Source organism: Genypterus blacodes, unplaced genomic scaffold, assembly GCF_046128005.1.
Source record: "Genypterus blacodes isolate CSIRO-AG114 ecotype Tasmania unplaced genomic scaffold, CSIRO-AGI_Gbla_v1 ptg000015l_1, whole genome shotgun sequence".
Classification (NCBI taxonomy): domain Eukaryota; kingdom Metazoa; phylum Chordata; class Actinopteri; order Ophidiiformes; family Ophidiidae; genus Genypterus; species Genypterus blacodes.
In genome coordinates this window covers 2,747,566-2,768,852 of record NW_027466829.1, presented here as the reverse complement: position 1 = coordinate 2,768,852, position 21,287 = coordinate 2,747,566, and the positions used below count along the sequence as shown (strand labels likewise).

At 46.7% G+C, this 21,287-nt stretch overlaps 1 protein-coding gene across 2 annotated transcripts in view; it reads left to right on the top strand.

Annotated features, from left to right (window-relative positions):
- Nucleotides 1-21,287, top strand: part of plxnb2b (plexin b2b) — a 99,020-nt gene that overhangs the window by 52,216 nt on the left and 25,517 nt on the right. For both annotated transcript variants that reach the window (XM_076140733.1, XM_076140732.1), the window contains 9 exons: nucleotides 15,135-16,261; nucleotides 16,545-16,733; nucleotides 16,868-16,993; nucleotides 18,042-18,142; nucleotides 18,816-18,942; nucleotides 19,410-19,569; nucleotides 19,688-19,799; nucleotides 20,364-20,475; nucleotides 21,107-21,208. In XM_076140733.1, the coding sequence (XP_075996848.1) occupies nucleotides 15,137-16,261; nucleotides 16,545-16,733; nucleotides 16,868-16,993; nucleotides 18,042-18,142; nucleotides 18,816-18,942; nucleotides 19,410-19,569; nucleotides 19,688-19,799; nucleotides 20,364-20,475; nucleotides 21,107-21,208 (2,154 nt within the window). In that variant the 5' untranslated portion in view covers nucleotides 15,135-15,136. The remainder of the gene's footprint in view (nucleotides 1-15,134; nucleotides 16,262-16,544; nucleotides 16,734-16,867; nucleotides 16,994-18,041; nucleotides 18,143-18,815; nucleotides 18,943-19,409; nucleotides 19,570-19,687; nucleotides 19,800-20,363; nucleotides 20,476-21,106; nucleotides 21,209-21,287) is intronic.

Here is a 21,287-nt window from a genome sequence, read left to right as displayed (position 1 = left end):
CTGCACGCCATCCGATCTAACCTCCTGATCCTTGGTCTACTATTGCCATGGTAACAATCAGAAGTTGCCCCCCCACTCCCCACTCCCCTCCTTCACCTCCACCACTCATATATATATATAACTTGTCAAGGAGTGTTAGGGATGTGGATTGCCAGGCTACAAGCTCAGCTTGTCTCTCCCGCAGAGGGAGAATGGCACCAATCAAGGTAATGGTCCAGCTTCACCACATGCCACTATTATTAGCATTACATGTTATGCACTCCTGCATCGGCGTTCTAAGAACACTTTTTAAAGTAGACATTTTTCATTGGCTTATTTGAGAATGCTTCAATGGGGGTCGAAGAGAAACTTTATTTGTTGTGTTATGACCTCTGATCGTGACTGAATAACAGTACAGGTTTGCTCAGGCGACTTCCTGTAGCTGCAGCTGACTTCACAATACATTCTTGTTGCTTTCCATTGACTTGTGCAGTAGACTTCCATGGTTGTTAACAGTCAACAGGGAAGCATGCAGAGATGAAACACTACATCCTCTGAAATGCCGTCTCCATCCAACTCTGCTTTAGTGGCGCCCCAGGAGACTATTATGGGCTCTCTGAAATGTGTTACATTTGCACATGAGAAGCAAAAAGCTTGCTCAATTGTCAGAGTTTAGTAGGACTCACAGATTCAGATGTGTGTAAGGAAGAGAGGTGTAACTTTAAAAGGCTTTGATGGTTTGGTATTTTCAAAGAGGTAGAGCTGTCAATGCTTCAGGAAAGTTTGAGATCTGCTCTCAGACGCTTTATGGAGGCCCATGTAACGTTGTATCAGCCAAATACCTCCTTTCAGACCAAAGCTTCTGCTGAAACTAAGCCTGTATTCAGACCTTGCTTGTTCGGAGCACTTCTTCTAAAACCTGGAGGAGTTCCCCTACTAGATCAACCAGTCCACGACGGCCTTGAGCGGGTGGTACATTTGAAGTGAGAATGCAACGGACTCAGTAAACTGATTTAAATCATTAGCTGTACTGTAAGTGCTCTTCATGCATGCCTCAGTCAGAGTGTGTCTTCTCTACGGAGCCGTCCTTAGGCAGTGCATCTTCTCACACGCATCAACACATGATTTCCGAGCGACGTAGCCTTGGTGCTCAAACTGAATGTGTTGTTGATGTCAACCAGAGAATAGCAAGTACAGTAATTATGCACACATGCTGCTGATGTTCCATTTTCGTGTTTTGCGATTTTGTCTGTGGAAAGAACAGTTTTCTGAAGTAAGGGATTAAACTACCAGACAATTCTGACCAATGGCGTAACAGGTCTCATGCTCGTGTCGGTCCCCTGATAAGTGTAACTGTGTGAACACAAATTGAACCAAGGGCCAAGTGAAACATTGTCTCGTTTTATTCCCTGAATCAGAACAAAGCAAACACACTCCACTTCTGAATACACTCAGTGCCAACAATGACAACCAGGAGTAGGAACACAAGATTCCTCCTGTGAGCTCTGCATTTGTGCTGTGCAGCCATGAAGCTTATGGAAAGTAGAGCCAGTGACGGCTGCAGTGTGAAGGCTGCAGTGTGACGACGGTTACCTTCTGGTGACTCTTTGTCAGCGGGGGGGCTGGGGTGGGGGCTGGGGGGGCATGCTGTTGTCTCATGTCGCCAAAGGAAACATTGCTGAGTCTCAGAATAGCATCTATTGTGTGATATTACTATTGTTGTTTTTTATAGTCTCATTATTTAATCTTTCTCAAAACCGCTTTGCATAATTAATAATTCCGAGTTCCAGTAAACATAATCATATATATTTGGGTTTCTTTGTGTAAAAATTGGTTAAAAGCAAGCATTTAAAATGGTGTTTGGCAACCTGTTTGATTTGAATAAGTTTGCATATGTGCTCTTGAACCAAACAGTGGTGCTTGGTTCCTCGTTGCAAAACAAAGTAAAGTTCCTACGCTCCTGAAAAAGTTCCTGCAGTGTGAAGCGGTTCATCCCTCCTGTAGTTGCACTTCCACAAGACGTAAGAATCCCTGAATGTTTCCTTTCCTTCTTTGGCAGCCATACAGAGGAATGTGCTGCGTTTATGGCATCAGACTGTTGAAGGTGCTACACAAATTATTTTTTCCGCTTTAGTGATATCAGTGAGTCAGACAAAGACGCAGAGCCGTTGACGCTGGAGGCGGCCGTGCATCCAAGCGTACAACACAAATAACTATTTAATTAGTGTAAAGGTAACAGGGGTGATCATTGACACAAGTTGGGGAGTGAAGCACCATCTCTGCGTTTCCTCTCTTCTTTGACGAGTGCCATGTGAGAACAAAGCGGATGATTTTCCCCGTCTGACGGCACCATCCTCTGATTCTGGGTCTAATTGGGTGCACGTTTGCCTCTGGTACAACAGATACAACTAATTAGGCTCTTGTGCGTGTAATTAAAACGATGTACTACGGCCAAGTTTCCAGCAGGGTGCGTGTTTAACAAAAGCAATTAAGAAATTTATCACCTGGAAAGATCACTTATCCATTTTTATCTCCACATCAGGCCCGTCGCCGTTTGGCTTTGAGGACAAAAGACAATTCTGTCCTTCTCCGCCGCCGCCTCCCGCTTTGAAAAGGGAATCAGTGCTGTTAAATCTGTGGAGAATTATGCTTGATCCTCGGAGGTTGGTCCTTACCGGGAGCGTTGTGATAAGGGGGTGGAAGCTTGGTTCGCTCCCCTGGAAATTCTCTTCCTCTTTCTCTTGATATTCTCAACCCCAACCTTCTCCCCTCCTTCCCCAATAAGCTCTGTATTAAAGATTCATATGCTACCTGCAGAGTATTCAGAGTACACTCGACCCATCCTGCTGCTCTGCTTCCTCCGTGCTCAGTCTGACCTCTACCCCTCCTCCTCTACCCCGCAGACCCCATATCAGTGAATTCCCACTAATAAGGATACTTAGAGTAAATCCTCCCAACTCCCCTTTCCGCTGCGGATTAACGCTCTCACCCTCGGCGAGGAGAACAATTGTTTGATAGGGGCAAAACAAAGAGCCGCCTTGTTGGTGATGTGCTGTTTTGGATCCTTGTTCCCTGTCTCACTCAGTCTCGTTCTCCTTTTCCTCTCCTCTGGCTGAACTGTATACTCGTCCTCTCTCCGTCTCCCTTCCTCCGTGTCACTGTTTCCCTCTTGCCGCCTGGAGCTGGCGTTTCTCATTACCAGATATTCAATCCATACACATATGCCCCTTTGACCACTTATGGATTTGCTTTCCATTAATAAATACAAAGCCCTCCTGCAGCTCACACTGTCCTTCACACCGACTGAGCCCTGTCTAACTGATACTAGTCATTTCTGCTGGAGTAGATACAAGTTCCCGAAGGACGACATATCTTTCCCCATCTCTTTCCCATGCGTTCCCCTCAATGAGAACATAAGAGACAACAAGTTCATATAAATGATAAATGGAGTTGGAGCAAGTGTTTATCCCCGGCTCGTCTAACTCGCTCTATCATGTGCAGAAATGAGGCATCTCACACTAGCCCCACCGGAGTCTTCCAGCAATTAGGCAAGTGCCAGAAAAATGCATTAATCTTGCCATTATATCTAGCCTTGTTAATTTATAGTTGTGTTGGAGAAGCCCACTCCATTAATTGGCTGTGTTAGATGACACACAGCGAAATTACATTTGCATAGATCATTTTTAAATTGCCACACAACATCCAGCTGGGAGTGACGCTGAGAATAAACCCTTTGGTTTTAAGTGTTTGGTTGTTTGACGGCAGTCTAGTGACAAGAGCGAGCAGGCGTGGAGACAGGGCGTCAGGGGGGAATTCAGGTGGGGCTGCGGGGCTGCGGGGCGTTTTGAGCCACTCTTTGCTGTAGCCATCTCACACACGTCTCCACACAGCTGGAGAAATTGGCCATACTCAGCAGACCGGGACGGCGATAGTGACTGGCGGGGGACAGACAGGTAACAGAAGGGGCACCAAAGCAGGGGTTGGTGGTGGGGGGGTGAGAGTCAATTCCAAAAGGAACCTAGAGTTTCAAAAATTGAATCGTCAATTTCCATTCAGGCGACCACTCTGCAGGATTGGAAATGAATGAGTGTCAAGGTGCTTGGTTGTCCTGGAAATGGAGGTTAGCCCTGAAGTGAAATTCAACGGCGACTGAGCGGGTGGCACAGGAAGGTGGGGGTGGGTGGGGAGGGGGGGGGGGAGTGGATAAGTGGTAGAGGAGAAAGAAAGGTGGACTGGAATCAAAAGTGAAATTGAACACAGGGCCTGACCTTGGCTTGCTCCGCTTTGCGATGGCCCGGGTGATAATTCCTCCAGCTCAGGCTGTGTGGACTGGCAGCTTGGCGTGAGTGAGGTGGAGAGCGGCAACGGCTGTAATTATCAGCAGAAGGCTCCGGAGATAAAGAGAGCGCAATGTAGGCTCCACTGGCAGACATCGGCACTATCTCACGCTCAAACTTAATGCTTGTCACCGGTCACTGCTGGATTGTGTATGTATGTGTATGCGTGTGTGTGGGGACGCAGCTTTCCACTGTGGTTTGGGAGTGTGTGTGTGGGTATAGAGCATGGTACGTGTCTGTGTTTGTCCCCCTGCCAAAAAGAAGTCCAACCTTTGATGTTTGTCCTCCTCCACCTCAGCACATCTGAAGTCTGGTTGTGACAGAATGTCAGCGTACTCACCTGACATGAAAGACACAGAGGCGCCTTTAGAGACGAGGTGCAGATGCTATCGCCGACACGCCTCAACTATGGCACATGACCGGTCGGCAACGAACCCCCCCCCCCCCGCCCTCCCCGCTGCTTATCAGGCCATCTGCAGCCTGATTAAGGGGAGCTTATTTTTAGGAGGTTGGGGCTAATTCCCTCTGACCTTTGGAATGGCTGCATGTGATGAGAAAGCGTGATTATGCAAAGTGTGTGCAATTAATCAAAACATATATATATAATCTGCGGCGGCCCGTTTAGCAGTTGAGGAATCACGCGTGGTTATGTATCTGTGTGCCTGCCGCGCATCACATATCAAGCACGCTCACACACGCCAGCTCTCAGCAGTGACAGTCTGATATTGAGCTGGGGGAATAATATCCCTTAGCCCCGAGGCGGAGTACAGATTGGTTTAATGTGCGTGTGTGTGTTTGTGTGTGGCACTGTATGAAATGGCTTCTACCTTTTTAAGTGTCTCGGTAATACGCAGAGTCCATTTTTCCTGGATTACAGGTGATGGTGGTGGTGGTGGGGGACCTCTACGTGCCGCTCATGTCAATAGGCAGCCATCAACAATCACTGCAGGCCCGGCTCCTTATAGCACCCTCCTGGGGAACGGAGCAATCATCGCAGAGAAAGAGCTGCAGTCTGGGCAGGATTGTGATTTCTCGATGCCATTGTTCTTTAGGGCCTCACCTTGTTTTTGTGTGTGTGTGTGTGTGTGTGAACGTAAATGCACGGGTTTCTGGGCCTGTGTCTTTATGTGTATGTACAAGTAAACCCGACCATCTTTGTCTGCGCTCCTTTTCAACTTGTTGTTTCTCCCTGACTACACACACAAACTCCTCCCTACCTGTCACGACAGCCGGAACCTTCTGGCAGGAGCGGGAACACGGCAGCGGAGGGAGACTGGCAGTCTGAGTGGCAGCCCTACTGATCATCTGTATGATTTCAAACTTAATTAACCCGGGCGTCACGCTGAACGTCCTCTGAACCGTCAGCGGTGAGTGCTGGCTCACTATCTCCTCCAAGATCTGCAGCAGAGAATAGGAGGGGAGGAGAGCGAGAGTAAGACAAAGACAGAAGAGGAGAGAACTTTTTTGTGCTCGGTTCATTCCTGACTTCTCCGGTGTCGCATCCAGAAAAGCTATCAAACTAAACGGTGTGTGTGCGCAGTTTCAGTGTCTGCTACTTAATGGCTGTATTAAACAATAAGACGACGAACTGAAACATGGCAACCCATTCGTTCCAGTGAAGTCTGCTAACCCAGCACATGCACTTAAAATAAGTTTCTTCCTCTTCCTGCCATCGTGCCCATATTTCATCAGGAGCATTACTGCGTCGAACCGACCAACTGGCCAACTGCCCACACACACACACACACACACACACACACACACACACACACACACACACACACAGTGTTACTGTGTCTTATAGACTTTTAAAGTATGTATGAGCTGAACTATGGGCTCAAATGAAACATCTATCAGCCTGATGGTGGCGCTGTAATGACTTTTGAATGAATTTTGTCAATTTGAAACCAGTAATGGTAGAATTCAAAGTACTACTCGGCCTTGGCAGAGGTATTTGTTCTTTAAGTACCTCCCAGTTTTGTCTTAGAACGTCATGAATGAATATTTGCTCACCTGACGACGCAGCATCTTCGTCCTGGCGTGTCTCTTACTTGCACAGCGTGTTGTGGCATTGAGGAAATGTTTGGATGGCAAACACAACACTGTTGTTCCCCTGCTCGTTTCTCCCCGGTGGTCTGACTCAGACTATCTGTCTGTCTTTCTGTCTGTCTGACGTCTGTGAACGTGCATGTGCAGGCTCAATCATCACACGAGGAAGAGGAGGGGGTGTGTGTTTGTGCACCCGGGAGGACGGGCCCTGTATTCCCACAACTGACATGGAATTTAAAAATACCCCAGCTTTGCTATTTCTCATGCGCAGAGGGACAGAAGCAAGAGTGGAAGATTGATTGGTGACAGCATTCTTTCTTTCTTTGTGTTCCTCGCGTTCAGGCCTTCTTTTAGCGCTTTCTTAACCTTGTTTTTGCCAGTCTACTGTAAAAACCCCCATTTCTTTAATTTCCCAGGGTGAAACATTATCTGTCAATCCCTCTCTCTCACCATCTCTCTGTCCGCTTCTCTAACCTCCTGTCTGTCTGCCTGCCTGTCTGCCTGTCTTCCTGTCTGTCTGTCTGTGTCTGGCCTACCCATTTTAGTCTGACATTTGATGTGAAGTGGTGCAGGCCTGAGAGCTCAGAGCCACTGACTCATAAAAACGCACATGCGCAGGGGCGACTTGATGTGGAGGGAAAGGTCAGGCCGAGTCTCTGAGGGCCTAATCACCCACTCTCATTGAGTGGCTTGCTTGCTCAGTCACACTTGATTGAGTGTGTCTGTGCCTGTGTGTGTGCTGGTGTGTGTGTGTGTGTGTGTGTGTGTTTCTTTCATTGTGATCACGAGTGTGACTTAATCGTTGTAAGCAGGCGAGGGAGGGAGTGTAAGGGAGAGAGATGGATTGCTCTTGGGAATGGTGATTGGTGAGTGTGTGTGTGTGTTTGTGTGGGTGTGTGTGGGTGTGTGTGTGTGTGTCAGAAAATTCAAATATGCATTCCTAACTTATGAACGTATGATTAGCAGTTGACTGCTTTGGGTCAGGTGACGCATAGACACACACACACACACTCTCACAAGGACAGGCACATACATTTCTCCAGACCAAACATGTGGCGTAATCAGTGGCTTTATCAGGGGACTATGGGCTGTAACAGGCTCATTAACTTCTCCCCCAGCCTTTTTTAGAGATGACCACACTTCCCTCCGCCCTTCTTAATACAGCCTATTCTCCTCTGGGTGTTTGAGTGTAAGTGCTTATACATGTGTGTGTGTGTGTGTGCATGCATGTGCGACCTTCCCCCCCCCCCCCACACTCCCTGGGCTGTTTTATGTTTCTGTACTTCTTCCCTCATTAGCGGGCCCACAGCCCCGCCCGTCCCGGCCTTATTGAGGGCAGTCACGAGCAGCGCGGGGCAGCAGGGATTACGTATAAAGAACCTCAGCTGCTCTGGGGCTCCTGTTGCTCAGCATTCGGCCACAAAGGGTTGATAATGGTGTTTGTTTAGCCATTAGTCAGGCCCTGCTTAGCAGCTCTCTCTTCCCCTCACAGCGGAGCAGCACTGAGAGATGATGGATGAAGATTGTAATGTTGGAGGGATGAGTCCGGTGGAGTGGTTTGGATAGAATCACAAACATTTAGTCGAAGTGTACTCAGGAGTCACTCGCCTTTCTGGTCCTCTTTCTTCAACTTCCTATTGATCTGTACACATTTTATCACATTGTACCGCTGTGATTAGTTGCCTTCATCTGACTAATGAAAAGCAGCCTGCTCCATTTCCTTCTGTACAGCCAGTGGAAAGCACTCCTCCTCAATCAAAGCTCTTTCCTTTTATGGGGTCTTTTCTGAAGCCAATTTCGCCATTACCTCCTGAGTTCTGAACGTGACCTTTTCTCCATATGCTCAGGAGCGCCGGCTAATCTTTGGACCGTTACCTGATAGCACTTAGTCATTACCAAAAGCTGAAATCTTGCAGGGCCTCAGCAACTGCAGATAACCACCCATCACAATGCCAAGTCACTACACACACTCCGCCTCATCTTGACGACTGACAGGCACCTGCCAACATGTACAAAAGAGCTATTGAATCCCAGTCAGTTATGTGTGTGCGGATGCCCTCCCTCCTGCGTGTCTCTCATCGTCTCTCATCCCTTCACATGCCTCTTTCCTCTTTGGTTGCCTCTCTCTCTCTCTTTCTCCTCGCACAAGAAGCACACACACACACACACAGACACCTCCCACAGCCTCTAACACACTGCGGTCTGACACCCTACCTGAGTGTAAGGTGAACGCCATCACATTTGGTCGCATCTCCTAGTGCACTATTATGTAGTCACTTCATGTGGACTCCTGGAAGAGGGTCAGACAGGCAGTGAGTCAGATCAGTTGTTGCCTTGAAAGGAAAGGAAAGCTTAGCAGTGAGACTAAACCACATTACAAGATACCTTCATGGCTCATTGGCGTTTATGCTGGTGAAGTGAAATCATTATAACCAATAAGGTGTGTAATGGATTCCTTCCCAGCAGCCAGTCTGCCTGCCCCGACTTCTTAATTGTGGCAGCATGTGTGTTAGATTGTGAGCGCATGCAGTCTGTTGTTGGTCAGTGAGTTTGTAGCCCGGGTGAGAGGGGTTGTTTCAGGGCAGCGTGGTGATTAGAAACTACCCTTGAACCACAGGAGTCTGGGTTTCAAGCCTGCTGGAGTGTCCTCGAGCAAGACGCTGAGTCATCTTTTGTGAAGAAGAGCCTGAACTGATTGGGGCAAGTGGAAAAAAAGAAGATTCTCGACAGGAATAAATGAGCACAGCGGCAGACGAGCGCATCAAGCTGTTGTTCTCTGTACTCTTTATTTTCAAAGCTTGTTTGGTGTTAAATTTACACACACACACTTTACAATGATTGGGACGAGCTCAGTGGCGTTATCAGCTGCAGAAAGAGTGTCTGAGGCGGTCATGAAGTTCATACCTGGACAAGTGTGGATGTAGCGTCAGACTGTTTTTCACTTCTGGTTGCCATCTTGTAAGAATGAAGTCTCGTGTACACGCGACCTCACACCTGACCTCATGGGACAACACAGCAGTGAGTGGAGAACAGCTGAGAGGTGACTTAGGGCAAAACTTAGTTCACCGGCTACATATGTTGCATAATCTTACATCTCCAGCAAAATCCCAGTGAGAAAACGGTGAATATTTGATTTACCGCCCAGTGTGAGTTGAGGGTGAAGGAGCCATTATTCATACCAAGTAACTGTGCTGGATTGCAGATGCAGAAGCTGTGATTGAGTTGAGTTGATTACCGAGTGTGTAGACGCATGTCTGCCCCTGCAACTGTGTGTATTAGCCACCGTCTGGATGTGGCGGCGGCGTAGTTGACGCCATTGGCTCCCGAAAGTAGCACTTCTCCGCCAGGCCAGGCAGTTTAATCAGGTTCCCCACATCCGCCAGCTGTGTCCACACAGCAAACAACTACTCTGTCCTTCTGTCCTGCTGGTGTGTGTGTGTGTGTGTGTGTGTGTGTGTGTGTGTGTGTGTGTGTGTGTGTGTGTGTGTGTGTGTGTGTGTGTGTGTGTGTGTGTGTGTGTGTGTGTGTGTGTGTGTGTGTGTGTGTGTGTGTGTGTGTGTGTGTGCGCGCGCGTTTGGAGGGAGAAAACGGAGATTGGGAGATTACATGAGACACTGAGGGCAGCTGCTGAGAAAGGTGCTGAGACAGATATGCATGGTGGTGAGTGTGTCTGTGTGTGGATCTAAGCACACGCACACTTTGGTGTGTGTCGATGTGCTTTGTTCAAGTGGTGTGTGTGTGCGCCTGCGGTTTTGTGCTGCTCCTACTCAAGTGTCCAGCTGGCAGGAGGGAGATAGCGGGAGTCTTAAAAATGTACAAAACAGTAAACAGACACACAAACAGCCTATCAGTCCTAATGAGCAAAAGTGATGTGACTAAAAAAAGATTGTGTGTGTGTGTGCTGCCACCCTTGATTCCCATTCATAAATCACTCACCATACAAAAGAGGGCAGGCGTCTGCAGATGCATATAACAGAGACACGAGCACACAGATGCGAGAAGTGGGACGCAGAAACACATCGGCAGAGTCTGACGGCTGATTCAGGCTCGTCGGGTCACACGAACAAACTTTCAAAGTGTGAGCATATTCAGGCCGGGGCGGGTTGGATCTGCTTCCACGGCGTCTGAAACGGACCGGGGGCCCATCCATCCTCGCCCGCGCCCGGTGCCCTGGGAAACAATGGCTGTGCTGGCTGCTTTGGTGAGCGTGGTTCTCCCAGTCAGTCAAATTGAAATAAATGAACTGCCAACCCTGACGGCAGGGTAATTGTTCATATGGAAATTGGATTGCCGTTGTCACACCAGCCTTCCGATGCGGAGAGGATGAGGAGGAAGAGGGGGAGGAGGGGCAGGAGGGGGGGATTCACAGTAAGGACGGGACAAGAGAGAGAACCGGCGCGTCAGAAATAGAGGGGGTGCGAAAGAAAGAAGGAGACGTTTCCGCTCTCACCCGCTTCATGTTTCATCATAACAATGCTGCTCCTTCTTGTTTTCCTTCCTCTGGGGGGGAAAAACGACCGACAAAGCTCCGCGCCTCATTTCTGCCTCCTTGTAGGGCTCCTAACCCAGTTTGTGGCGTTGCCCCAGCCTCGCTTTATCAGGCCTTTTCAGAATAATTCACGTTGCGAGAGACACGCTGGAGATTAACCCTTGCTCACCCTCTCTCTCTCTCCCCTGTCCCCCCCCCCCCCCCCCCCAGGCCTCTGGGGACATGCGGCTAATTTAATGGCAGCTCACTTTTATCAGTGTGTAACACTAAAAGCAGCTTCGATGTGAAACCACCGCCGCCCCCACATCACTGTCAGGCCGTGGCGTCTGTCGGAGGCCGCTCTCGCCCGATACTCCGAGCGCCGCATATGAACAATCGCAGTATGGGGTGACATCCTATTATGTTTTGTGAGTAGGGCGTGTGTTCTTTATTTATTAGATCAGTCTCTCCTCCATTTCTGTTTTACTGAGTGAAGGGAGTTTAAAAGTTGCCGGATCAGCATTTGCGACAGTGCTTGTGTGTGTTTGATCGAGTCATCGCTCACATGCTCATCTTCTCCTTTTCTCTCTCTCTCTCTCACCTCTTGATCACTCTCTCCCTCGCACAGCCACGCATACACACTTCTCCTCCTGGCGGTGGTTGTCCTCGAAAGGGGGGATGAGTGTGTGTTGTGTGGCTGGAGGATTGGCGGGGGGGGGGTGCGTGTCTCGCCATGCTGGGTGCAGCGCCTCTGTGTCATGAGGAACACAGCATAGATGTTTGAAAAGAAGAGACTCTGTATGGTTAAAGTGGGATTACTGCGTCAGCACTTCAAGCTGTGCGTCCACCTATTTGTTCGTGCACATGTGTCTCTGTGCGTATGAATCTGTGTGTGTGTGTGTGTGTGTGTGTGTGTGTGTGCACGTGCGCACTCCTGCCATTTTTTCAATTATCATTCATTTTCCTTTGCTGAGAGCTGCTTTTCCTGTTCAGACTTGTCCTAAGTCACGGAGGGCGGCTGGAGATGGTGCTATAGGTGTCAGCCAAAAGCTATGCCAAGTGTGTGTGTTAGAACTACCAAGAGACACACCTTTTCTGTGTCCTCATTTTCTTTTTCATGTAGTACCGCCACCCCCCCTCTTTCCTGACACCATAGCAGTAAACCTGGGTAGAAAAGAATTTGCAGATGCTGATTAAACTATGAATACTCAAATGAATAGAGAGCTGCAGTTTTAATTCAATAATCACCATTTTCTCCAGATCACATTTTACAAATGGTGCCAGCTTCATTAGCGGGTGATGTTTCATTATTATTTATCCCCATGCTATTGGAGGCTTCATTAGCGGCATGCCTTCTAAATTTAGAGGCAGTTTATTTATTCAGAATAGCAACATGTTGGATGCCCGGTTGCCATGTTTGCTTAAAGCAGCTCACAGGCATGTTGAGAGAAGAAAGGTGGGAGGGCCGGGAGAGGAACAGGCCTCATTCCACGTGTGTCAGCCCCCCAGCAGACGTCTGCCGGTCGCCGGCTCTTTGATGCTTCTTTAAATCCAGCTTTCAGGATTAAGCCAGTGAAAAAAGGGATGAAACGTAATAGAGGGACAGAAGGAAAACATCCCAAGAGAGTTCAGCCTGAATTAAAGTATGTAAAGAATTTTGTTTGCATTGACCCTGAATGTCGCTTCTGAGGGAAATGTTTTTAAGCACTCCTTTCTCATTCAGGCGGGCTGCTGGATTTGCATGAATAGGGAAAACACTGTCACGGAACGGAGTGGATCCGGGCCGACACTATTGTCCTTGCAGTGTGACTCTGAGGAAAGTTTCTTTTTTCCGTGTATGTTTGATAAGAGGACAAAGGAATGAATCAGTCTCTGTCATAGAAACTATAATTCACCTTTTGTGGCGTATCTTTGTGCGGTCTGCATTACGGCTGAGCGAAGTGATAGGAATATGAATATTATCCGATTGTAGTCGACAGCATAACAAAGGGAACGCAGAGAGGCGGGCATGCTTTAATTATAGTCGTCCATGATTACATAACATCTGACAGCCAATATTTTGTCATTGTAACTTTCTTGTTTTTGTATATAATATAAATAACAACTACTCAAGAACCTAGAGCACAAACATAGCTGTGTTGTTGTTTTGTTTTAACTCTTTGGAGCCATACATACACATTATAATGCATAGGCACAGGTAATAATTAAGAAGATAGAAATGTGTGGCAGTAAGGTGTTTCTTTCCACTGAGTGAAAAACATCATTGGCATTTTGGGCGTCTCATAACAGCTGAAGTCTCAAGAATAAGATGGAAGACAGCAGCTTGGAGACTGAGTCATAAATACTGGCTCAAATCATGGTGATGGCAAACTGGGTCGTTTACTGTACAGCTTTGAGTCGCTCACAAATGTGTTCATGTATTCTGAAAATACCAAGACAGCAGCTTGTGCACTTATCCGCTTCCAAATATAAGAACAAGAGTGTGAAGCAGCTCGATCTGCCACATTTTGCCTCCTACCTCTTAATGTCTGTACAAGTCTGGATCTGCCCTATCTGCTGGCTTTGTGGCGCTCACACATACACGACATTCTTTGCGGAGGTTCGGTCAAATTAGGTCGTCAGCTCTTTCCTTGATGAGTTTTTTGGGCCGTAGCTTTAGGCGACTTTAGCTTTAGGCTTCCATCTTTCTTTGCCAATGCAGTTTGTGCGTGTTTTGCTTATGTTGTCATCACTTTTGAGGCGGCGAGGAGTTTTGCAGTTTGTGCACTTTCATGTGACCGATGCACCTGCGTTTTGGCAGCGGCTTCATTGTCATTTTGTTCGTCAGGTTATGCCTCCTTGAAATCTCATATAAAGTGAGTTGTTGTTCAGGCCTCTTAAAGCTGACTCATACTTGTAATTGTCATTCAGCGTTGTTACTGGAACCGGGACGTCTAAAATTGTAATTTGGTTACCTCAGTAGGGACGACACAATATTTCTGTCTGCCACACAATGTGCATAAACATCCTCTATTGTTTTAGTTTGAATTCAACTCTTGAGACAGAGCAAAATATGATGACTGCCCTTGTTTTCTTTTTATTAGCTTTTTAAAATAAAGCACAATCCCTCTTCTGCCCTGAATAAGCAGTATAAAGAATTATATTGCAGCGTTTCAATTTTAATGGAAATACTTAAGTGTCTGAATTGAAAAGGGCAAGATACTGTTTAGTGAAAAAGGTCGGAGGGGGAGTGAGACAGTAAATGGGAAGCAAAGTCACATCACCAAATCTGAGACTGGGCACTTATGGACAATAAATAGAAGCTACCAGAGAAATTAACTTCCCCCCCCCCCCCCGGGCAAATGTCTAATTAGTGCTCTCACCACTTAGTGCTGAGAGACAAGACTGTTTAACATAATAAAACAGCTTTGGCAGGCGACTTACTGCTAGTTTCATTCGTTCTTTTCATTTTGATAAATGTGTCTTTGGAGTTGACTGGCGAGGTGAAGGAGGATTCCTCCTGTGACCGTGGGCTACTGCTCGACCCCTGTGGAAATATTACCACAGATGCACATTTGCTGTGTGGGCAGGAGCGGCTCCACAGCCACCTGCAGTTCCATATTTACCACAGTCTGGGCAAACAGCAGCAAGTGTAGTGGACTCCTGCAGGCACCTGCTGGTCCTCAGTTACATGATACTGTGTGTGTGTGTGTGTGTGTGTGTGTGTGTGTGTGTGTGTGTGTGTGTGTGTGTGTGTGTGTGTGTGTGTTGTGTGTGTGTATGGGACAGGAATATTGTGTGATCATGTTTTCTGAGACAAAGCAGTGTGTTTCCTGAGCAAGCAGTGCTCGCAGGTGTGTGAAATACAAACAAACAAACAAACAAACAAACAAAGAAAATGTGAATGAAGGCATAACGGAATAGGCCTTTAATGTGATTGTTTGAGCTCCGGCCTTTCATCTTTACATGTAGGAGTTCTTCTCCAGTGACAATTTGTGATATGAAGTCAATAAAACCAAAGCCAAATGGCCTTTTATAAATCAGAGCTGGGGCTTAAAACATTCATTATGCTTTGTACTGCAGGCTGTAAATCTAGTAGTTGTTTAATCCTGATAACCCGACTCCACATCCTGATGTATTTCATGCACCAGTGTCTCACAAAATTGTGATTGTGCCATTAACGTCTGACCTTTGACCTATGGACAACTAATAAGTTGCATGTGACATGTCAGCCCATTAACCAGACTGTTTTATGTTGCTAATAGTTTATGTGCATTTTGCATTAATAATGAAATGGCTCTCTCCCTTTTTGTTCTCTGCAGAAATGGCCAGCTGGGTCTCCCTCCTCTTCCTCTTCTGCCTGTCGACCACACAAGGCCAGGAGGAGAGTCAAACCATCCCTATTCTGGAGTTCATCGCCGACACCCACATCAACAACGTGGTCCAGGACCCCCAGACTGGTCGCATCTACCTTGGAGCGAACAACACCATTTACCAGTTGGGGCCTTCGCTTCGCCAGGAGGCTCGGACTGAGACGGGTCCCAAAGAGGACGCCCGAACCTGTACGCCACCTGCCTCAGCCTGCCAGGACACGGCGCTCATGCCCAACCTGAACAAGCTTCTGTTGGTTCATTCAGCCAATGGTTCACTCATCGTCTGTGGCAGCCGCTACCGAGGAATCTGCTCCCTCCGCAACCTGACCAATGTGGGGGAGGAGCTGTATTACAGTGACAGTAAAGGAGAGAGGACTTACGTAGCGAGCATAGAGGACAGTGTGAATGTGGTTGGTGTCATGTCCACATACATAAAGGATGGAAACTCCTTTAATGTTTTTGTTGTTGCTAAGGGCTATGGAAGCCTGGACAGTACAAAACTTATCAGCACACGAATCCTTCAGGACTACCATGAGTGGGTTGTGTTTGAGAGCATCATAGAAGCATCCACAGTGCAGACCATGCCCTTTGTTTCCAAGTACCTGCATGACTTCCGCCATGCCTTCAAAGAGGACGGCTTTGTTTATTTTCTGTTTTCGCGCACGCTGGATGGTTCGGATAACAAAAACCTGACGTTCATATCTCGACTTTGTGAAGACGACCCTCATTACTACTCCCACACAGAGCTGCAGTTAAACTGCGGTCTCAATAATCAGTACAACAAAGTCCAAGCTGCGTACGTGGCTTCTCCAGGAATGGCACTGGCGAGGGTTATGACTGAATCAGGCCCGTATGGGAAGGTCAACCACTGGAACAAAGTTCTGTTCATAGTGGCCAGTCCAGATGAGGGCGGCTCCGACTCGGCTCTCTGCATGTACCCACTCAATGCCATTAATCAGCGGCTGGTGGACATTATCGGTGCCTGCTACAGTGACTCGGGGAAAATTGCCGAGCAGCCTGCTGTGGACATCCCCTACTCATCCAAGACTGATGAATTCTGCTCATCTACAATTGCTGTGAGTGCCCCTGTGTGTCTGCGTCAGAGGCTGACTCACATTGAGCGAAAGAGAAATGAGACATGCTTCAGAAGAATTCCTTTTGGTGTAACCAATAAAGACCAGATGTGTTGGTCTAGTACTTATTATCCGAGAGTTAACTTTGTTTTGCAAATGATTTAATATCTCGTTTCCATATTCTCCCAACTCTGTAAAGTTAACTTAGAAGAGCACCTTCAACAATGTCGGGGATTTGTTTCAGATGATTTACATGATATTAAACATTTCACCATCCTCTTAACAGAAGGACACGTTGGAGAACTTCAAGTGTGGTGCAGACTTCCTGCCTTCCCCTTTAGCCAGCAAGCCAAAATTCGCCTTAAAGTCTAATGCAGTGGTGATCAAGCCGGGCCTACTGACTGCTGTGGCTGTCGCTGTGGAAAATGATCACACCATCGCCTTCCTGGGAAATAGCCAGGGGGAGGTCTTCAAGGTGGAGCTCTGATCTATTCTCTTCTGTTTTACTCGTTATATTTAATCTTTTAGACAAAGTTTTGACTGAAATTCTCATAAGAGATGCCGTGTATTGGCCTGGTTTGACAGAATTATGTGTATTTCTTTCTCCAGGTCCACCTGACAGGCAACCCATATGTGTACAGCAAGACTCCAGGAGACACCACTGGGGAGAAGGTCAACAAGAACCTTTTCTTTGACCTCAGCCAGAGCCACCTGTACATCACTACAAACAAGAAGGTGCGTCTGTCTCTCTTATGAGTTGCTCCTTTCTATTGCATTGAATTATAACTGTAATTTACCGTTAGTAGATACAAGAAGACAATATAGGCCATTTTCAGAGCTTAGTTCATGTTTTTGTTTTTTTTTAATCCGGTAAATTGTCTGTGCTTATTTTGAACAGTACAATAGGTGAAATTTGTTTTGTTTTTTAAATGAATTAAATAATTAAAACACCATCTGGCAGCATAAGAACTGTAGATTCTTTGTTTATTGGAACTCATATTCCACAACTGTGCAGGATAAACAGCAACTTTTACTTTTTAGATGTGATGCGTTGTCATAACAATCTAATGATAAAAGAAAATCTGTTTAAATAATCCTTTTAAAAACAAAAGCCTGGAGCATTGTTAATGCATATCTAGTTTAACACCAATGGTAATCAATACATTTTCTTCAAAGGCGGAGTTTAATAAAAGCACAACCCAACCCAAAGTCTAAATGATTAATGATCTTCTTTATGTCACCGTTTAAGCCATAAATCAAGAGTTACCTTAAATGAATAACGCAGTTCAGAAAGTCAAAGCATTTCTCACAATGAATGCAGTGATGTACTCGGCTGATATGAGTCTAACACACAGCAGTAAACATTTAGAGGAAACTGACAGAATAATGTAATAAACTATTGACGCTGTGATCTGAGGTGAGATATTTTATTTTGTCTGCATAGCGCGGATCAGTGTTCGCTCAGACGACACACAGTATAATGGCGTCTTTGACTTTTCGGCCAGCTTATCCACGTTTCCTCCCTCAAAGGTATCTGGTTGAATATAAGATGCAACAGCCGTAATCCCATCACTCATCTCTTACATATTGAGGTGTTGCATTTTGTCTGCTTCCCCTACAAGATTTATCCCATTATGCTATGACAGCAGAGGCTTTATTCCCCCTCTGGGTCCATCCAGAGCCGAGCACAGAGCACATCTACCTGTGCTGAAACCAGGTTATATTTTTGCAGTTTCTCCCCCGAGGTGCTCCCTTTGATCGTATTTCACGTTATAATGCTCAGATCACCAAGGTGCCGGTGCAGATGTGCCACCTGAAGACCGACTGTCAGTCCTGCGTGGAGTTGAGGGACCCTTACTGTGGCTGGTGTGTCCTGGAGGGCAGGTTAAGATCACACACAATTGTCCATATATATACACACACGCACATCCGCAGACGAACGCAAACACACACACACATATGCCGTTCCATCTGTGTAGCGCAGCAGGTTATTTGTTCAGTGTTTTATTGAGGACACTTTTAGCAGCCTTCAGTGTTTATATCCCATCTCCTGTTGCCTGTGCAGCAATAAGGAATTAAAGCTGTTTGTCAGCCTCATGTGGGGAAGGTGGCCTGTATAATTTACTCTCATCAGCCTATATTTATCAAGACTCTGAATTGTAAGAAGCCCAGGGGCGGCGGCCATCAAGTATTTTGTAGTGGTGTGGTCTGGAAAAAGAAAAATGCAGAAAAACGTCCCTCAAGAAATAATTATTAGGCTTATACAGAGACTTGTGCACTTGACCTGAGCTTGTTTCTTCTCTCTTAGTTGTAATTTGAAGATTGTCATTGTTTACAGGCCTGACCTAACCTCAGAATTATCAACCTTCCTATGTACTGCATTTTCAATTGCATGTTAATATTGTATTTTATATACATCACGACATCATTACCAATGAGGGCTTTCAGTGTTTCCCATTATGAGACGGCATACTGGCTTTGTTTACGGAGGCCTAGTGTGAGCTTCGAAGGGATGTAAAGCGGTGGCTGATGGGAGCTGTTCCTCCTTTGTCTGAAGGTGTACCAGGAGGTCTGAGTGCCGACGGGCAGAGGAGAAGAATGGCTGGCAATGGAGCCCCATGCAGCTGTGTGTCAAAATTGTCTCCTTCTATCCCCCCAATCTTTCTTGTAAAAAGACTCAGAAGGTACAGTACTCACTCATTCTCTGTTCTCTGTTCTCTCTCTCTCTCTCTGTCTCTTTCTGTCTCTCTTTCTGTCTCTCTCTCATGTTTTGCAGCAAATGTAGCTGCTCGCATGCACGTCACACAGACATCCACAGAAAGGCTAATAAACTATTTCCACTGCGAATCAGGCAGCCGCGGTTCTACGTCTTCCTGCTCTGTATTGATCTTTCCAGAAAATTTCACACTGGTTTATTATAACCTCCCTGGCTGATTGAGCTCACTGCTAGAAGATGGACAGGCTCTTCTTTTTCGCAGCTCCTTTCCCTCCCGACTACCCTCCCTCTCCCCCTCCCTCTCCCTCTCCCCCCTCCTCTGACTCAACCTTCTGCTCTCACCTACAGCACCTTTGAATATGAATGAACTTTCACTGAGCCGTTTGGATCAGACATCAAACAGAAAAGTTGATCTGTGTGCTCATTCTTTTCCAGGTGGAGATCAACATCCCCTTCCTCCCCTCCATTGGGGTTTCGGACCGTCTACGCTGTGATTTTGCGTCTTTTCAGAGTGATGGCACGATGTCTGATTCCGGTCAGGTCTCCTGTGATCTGCCCCCTCCCTCTGATATCCCAGCCACCCCCGAGGATCAAGGTACAGCCTTTTTAATTAACTCCCCATTATAAGATGAAGACATTTTAATGAATACATAATCAGTGTGTTTGGGTTCATTCTCTCCCCCCTTTTAACGCCGCTCATACTGTGCCTACAGACTTTGTGGCTGTGCCAGTCAAGATTTTTGTGAACGAGAGTGTGGAAGTGGCTACCAAGGAGTTTAAGTTCTATAACTGTGCTGCCGCAGTGAGAAAAGCTGAAAACACACCGTGAGTCACCTGCTTACGTCTGTCTTTCTTCGTCACCAAAAGTGACACTGAACACGGCAGCAATCAGCAGCCGGCATGTAAATGTATCGCCGCGGCGAGATGAGAGATCAGGCTTGTGTTTTTAAATTGTGATGCATGGTGGTTATGAATGCACCTCTTGCATTTTCTCCCCTCCTCGTTCTATTACCAAGCCAAAGAAAATTGCCTCAGTTTCCTTTACATTAATCAAAAAATGAAAGTCAATCTCCCTATTTTCCCCACTCATTTTTTTCATCTTTTCTTTCATCCAGAGGAGTGTGTGATGAACGAGCCTTGCTTATGTGAAGTTGCAGAGATCTATTTCACTGTCAGCAACATAGATTTTGTGCCGGACGCTGTTTGATGAGTTTGCATGTTTAGATTGTGTTTGGGTGCACTTTTGGTTGTGCGTGTGTGTGTGTGTACCTACCTACCTTATTATTTGTGAAAGCATTTTCTTATTTCTGGTGTGTGTGTTTGTGTGTGTGTGTGTGTGTGTGTGTTTGGCTGTGTGTCTGTGTGGATGTGCATATTCCTGTTCTGTAGGTGCATGTCATGTGTAGCCAGTCAATGGGGCTGCCAGTGGAACACAGATGACCACACCTGCAGTGACATGAATGACAACATAGCGGAAGCCAACATCATCAAGCATCGTCAGGTTAGTCCGCTGACCTCAAAAGTTAAATATGCATAATAGTATTTCAGCAGGCTAATGGGTCCAAAGGTTTACTTGTCCGTTGCGGGTCAAAGACTTAACTCATAACTCAGCCTGACGCTAATTGGTTAGATTATGGTCTGGGGGAGGTGGCAGAGGTGGAAAGACAGAGGACACATTTTTGCTTTAGGGTCCTGAATCATCATCATGCAAAACATCTTCCTCCCCTGAGAGCTCACAATGCATCCCAACCCCAGGCGTGTTGCATTGTTGTTGCTCTTGAACCGTCCCAGGTAGGGTGTGTGTGTGTGTTTATGACAATTGCTGCCAAAACTCTGCCTGTAGCAGACTTTTCCAGAGGTGCGTCTAATTAGTTGACGTGACACGGTGACTGAGCGATCCAAATTGCACCACTCCAAAATTAATAGAAAAAAAGCCTAAATCCTTTTATCAGCTGCCACCATCTTGCGTGACAGATGTTGTAGGGTGGAGAATATCAATTTACAAGTCAGCAGATGATCCAGCGATACACTTATCTTTTGCCTCGGATGAAGGTGTCCGTTAAGTGGTTTGCATATTTAAATGTAAACGATTCAAAGTGGGAGTTATGCCTATTTCTCTGTGTCTTTTTCAGGGAGGAAAGTGTCCTCAGTTTGAGAATCCAGATCCTGGGCTGATCCCCGTGGGCTTCAAGACCAGCGTCAGCTTTGAGGGCATCAATTTGGACCTTTACCAGGTAGAGTGCTGGAATTGACTGTACCCCTGGATAGATTCATAGAACCTTTGGGCTTATCACTCACAGCCATGGTACCCCA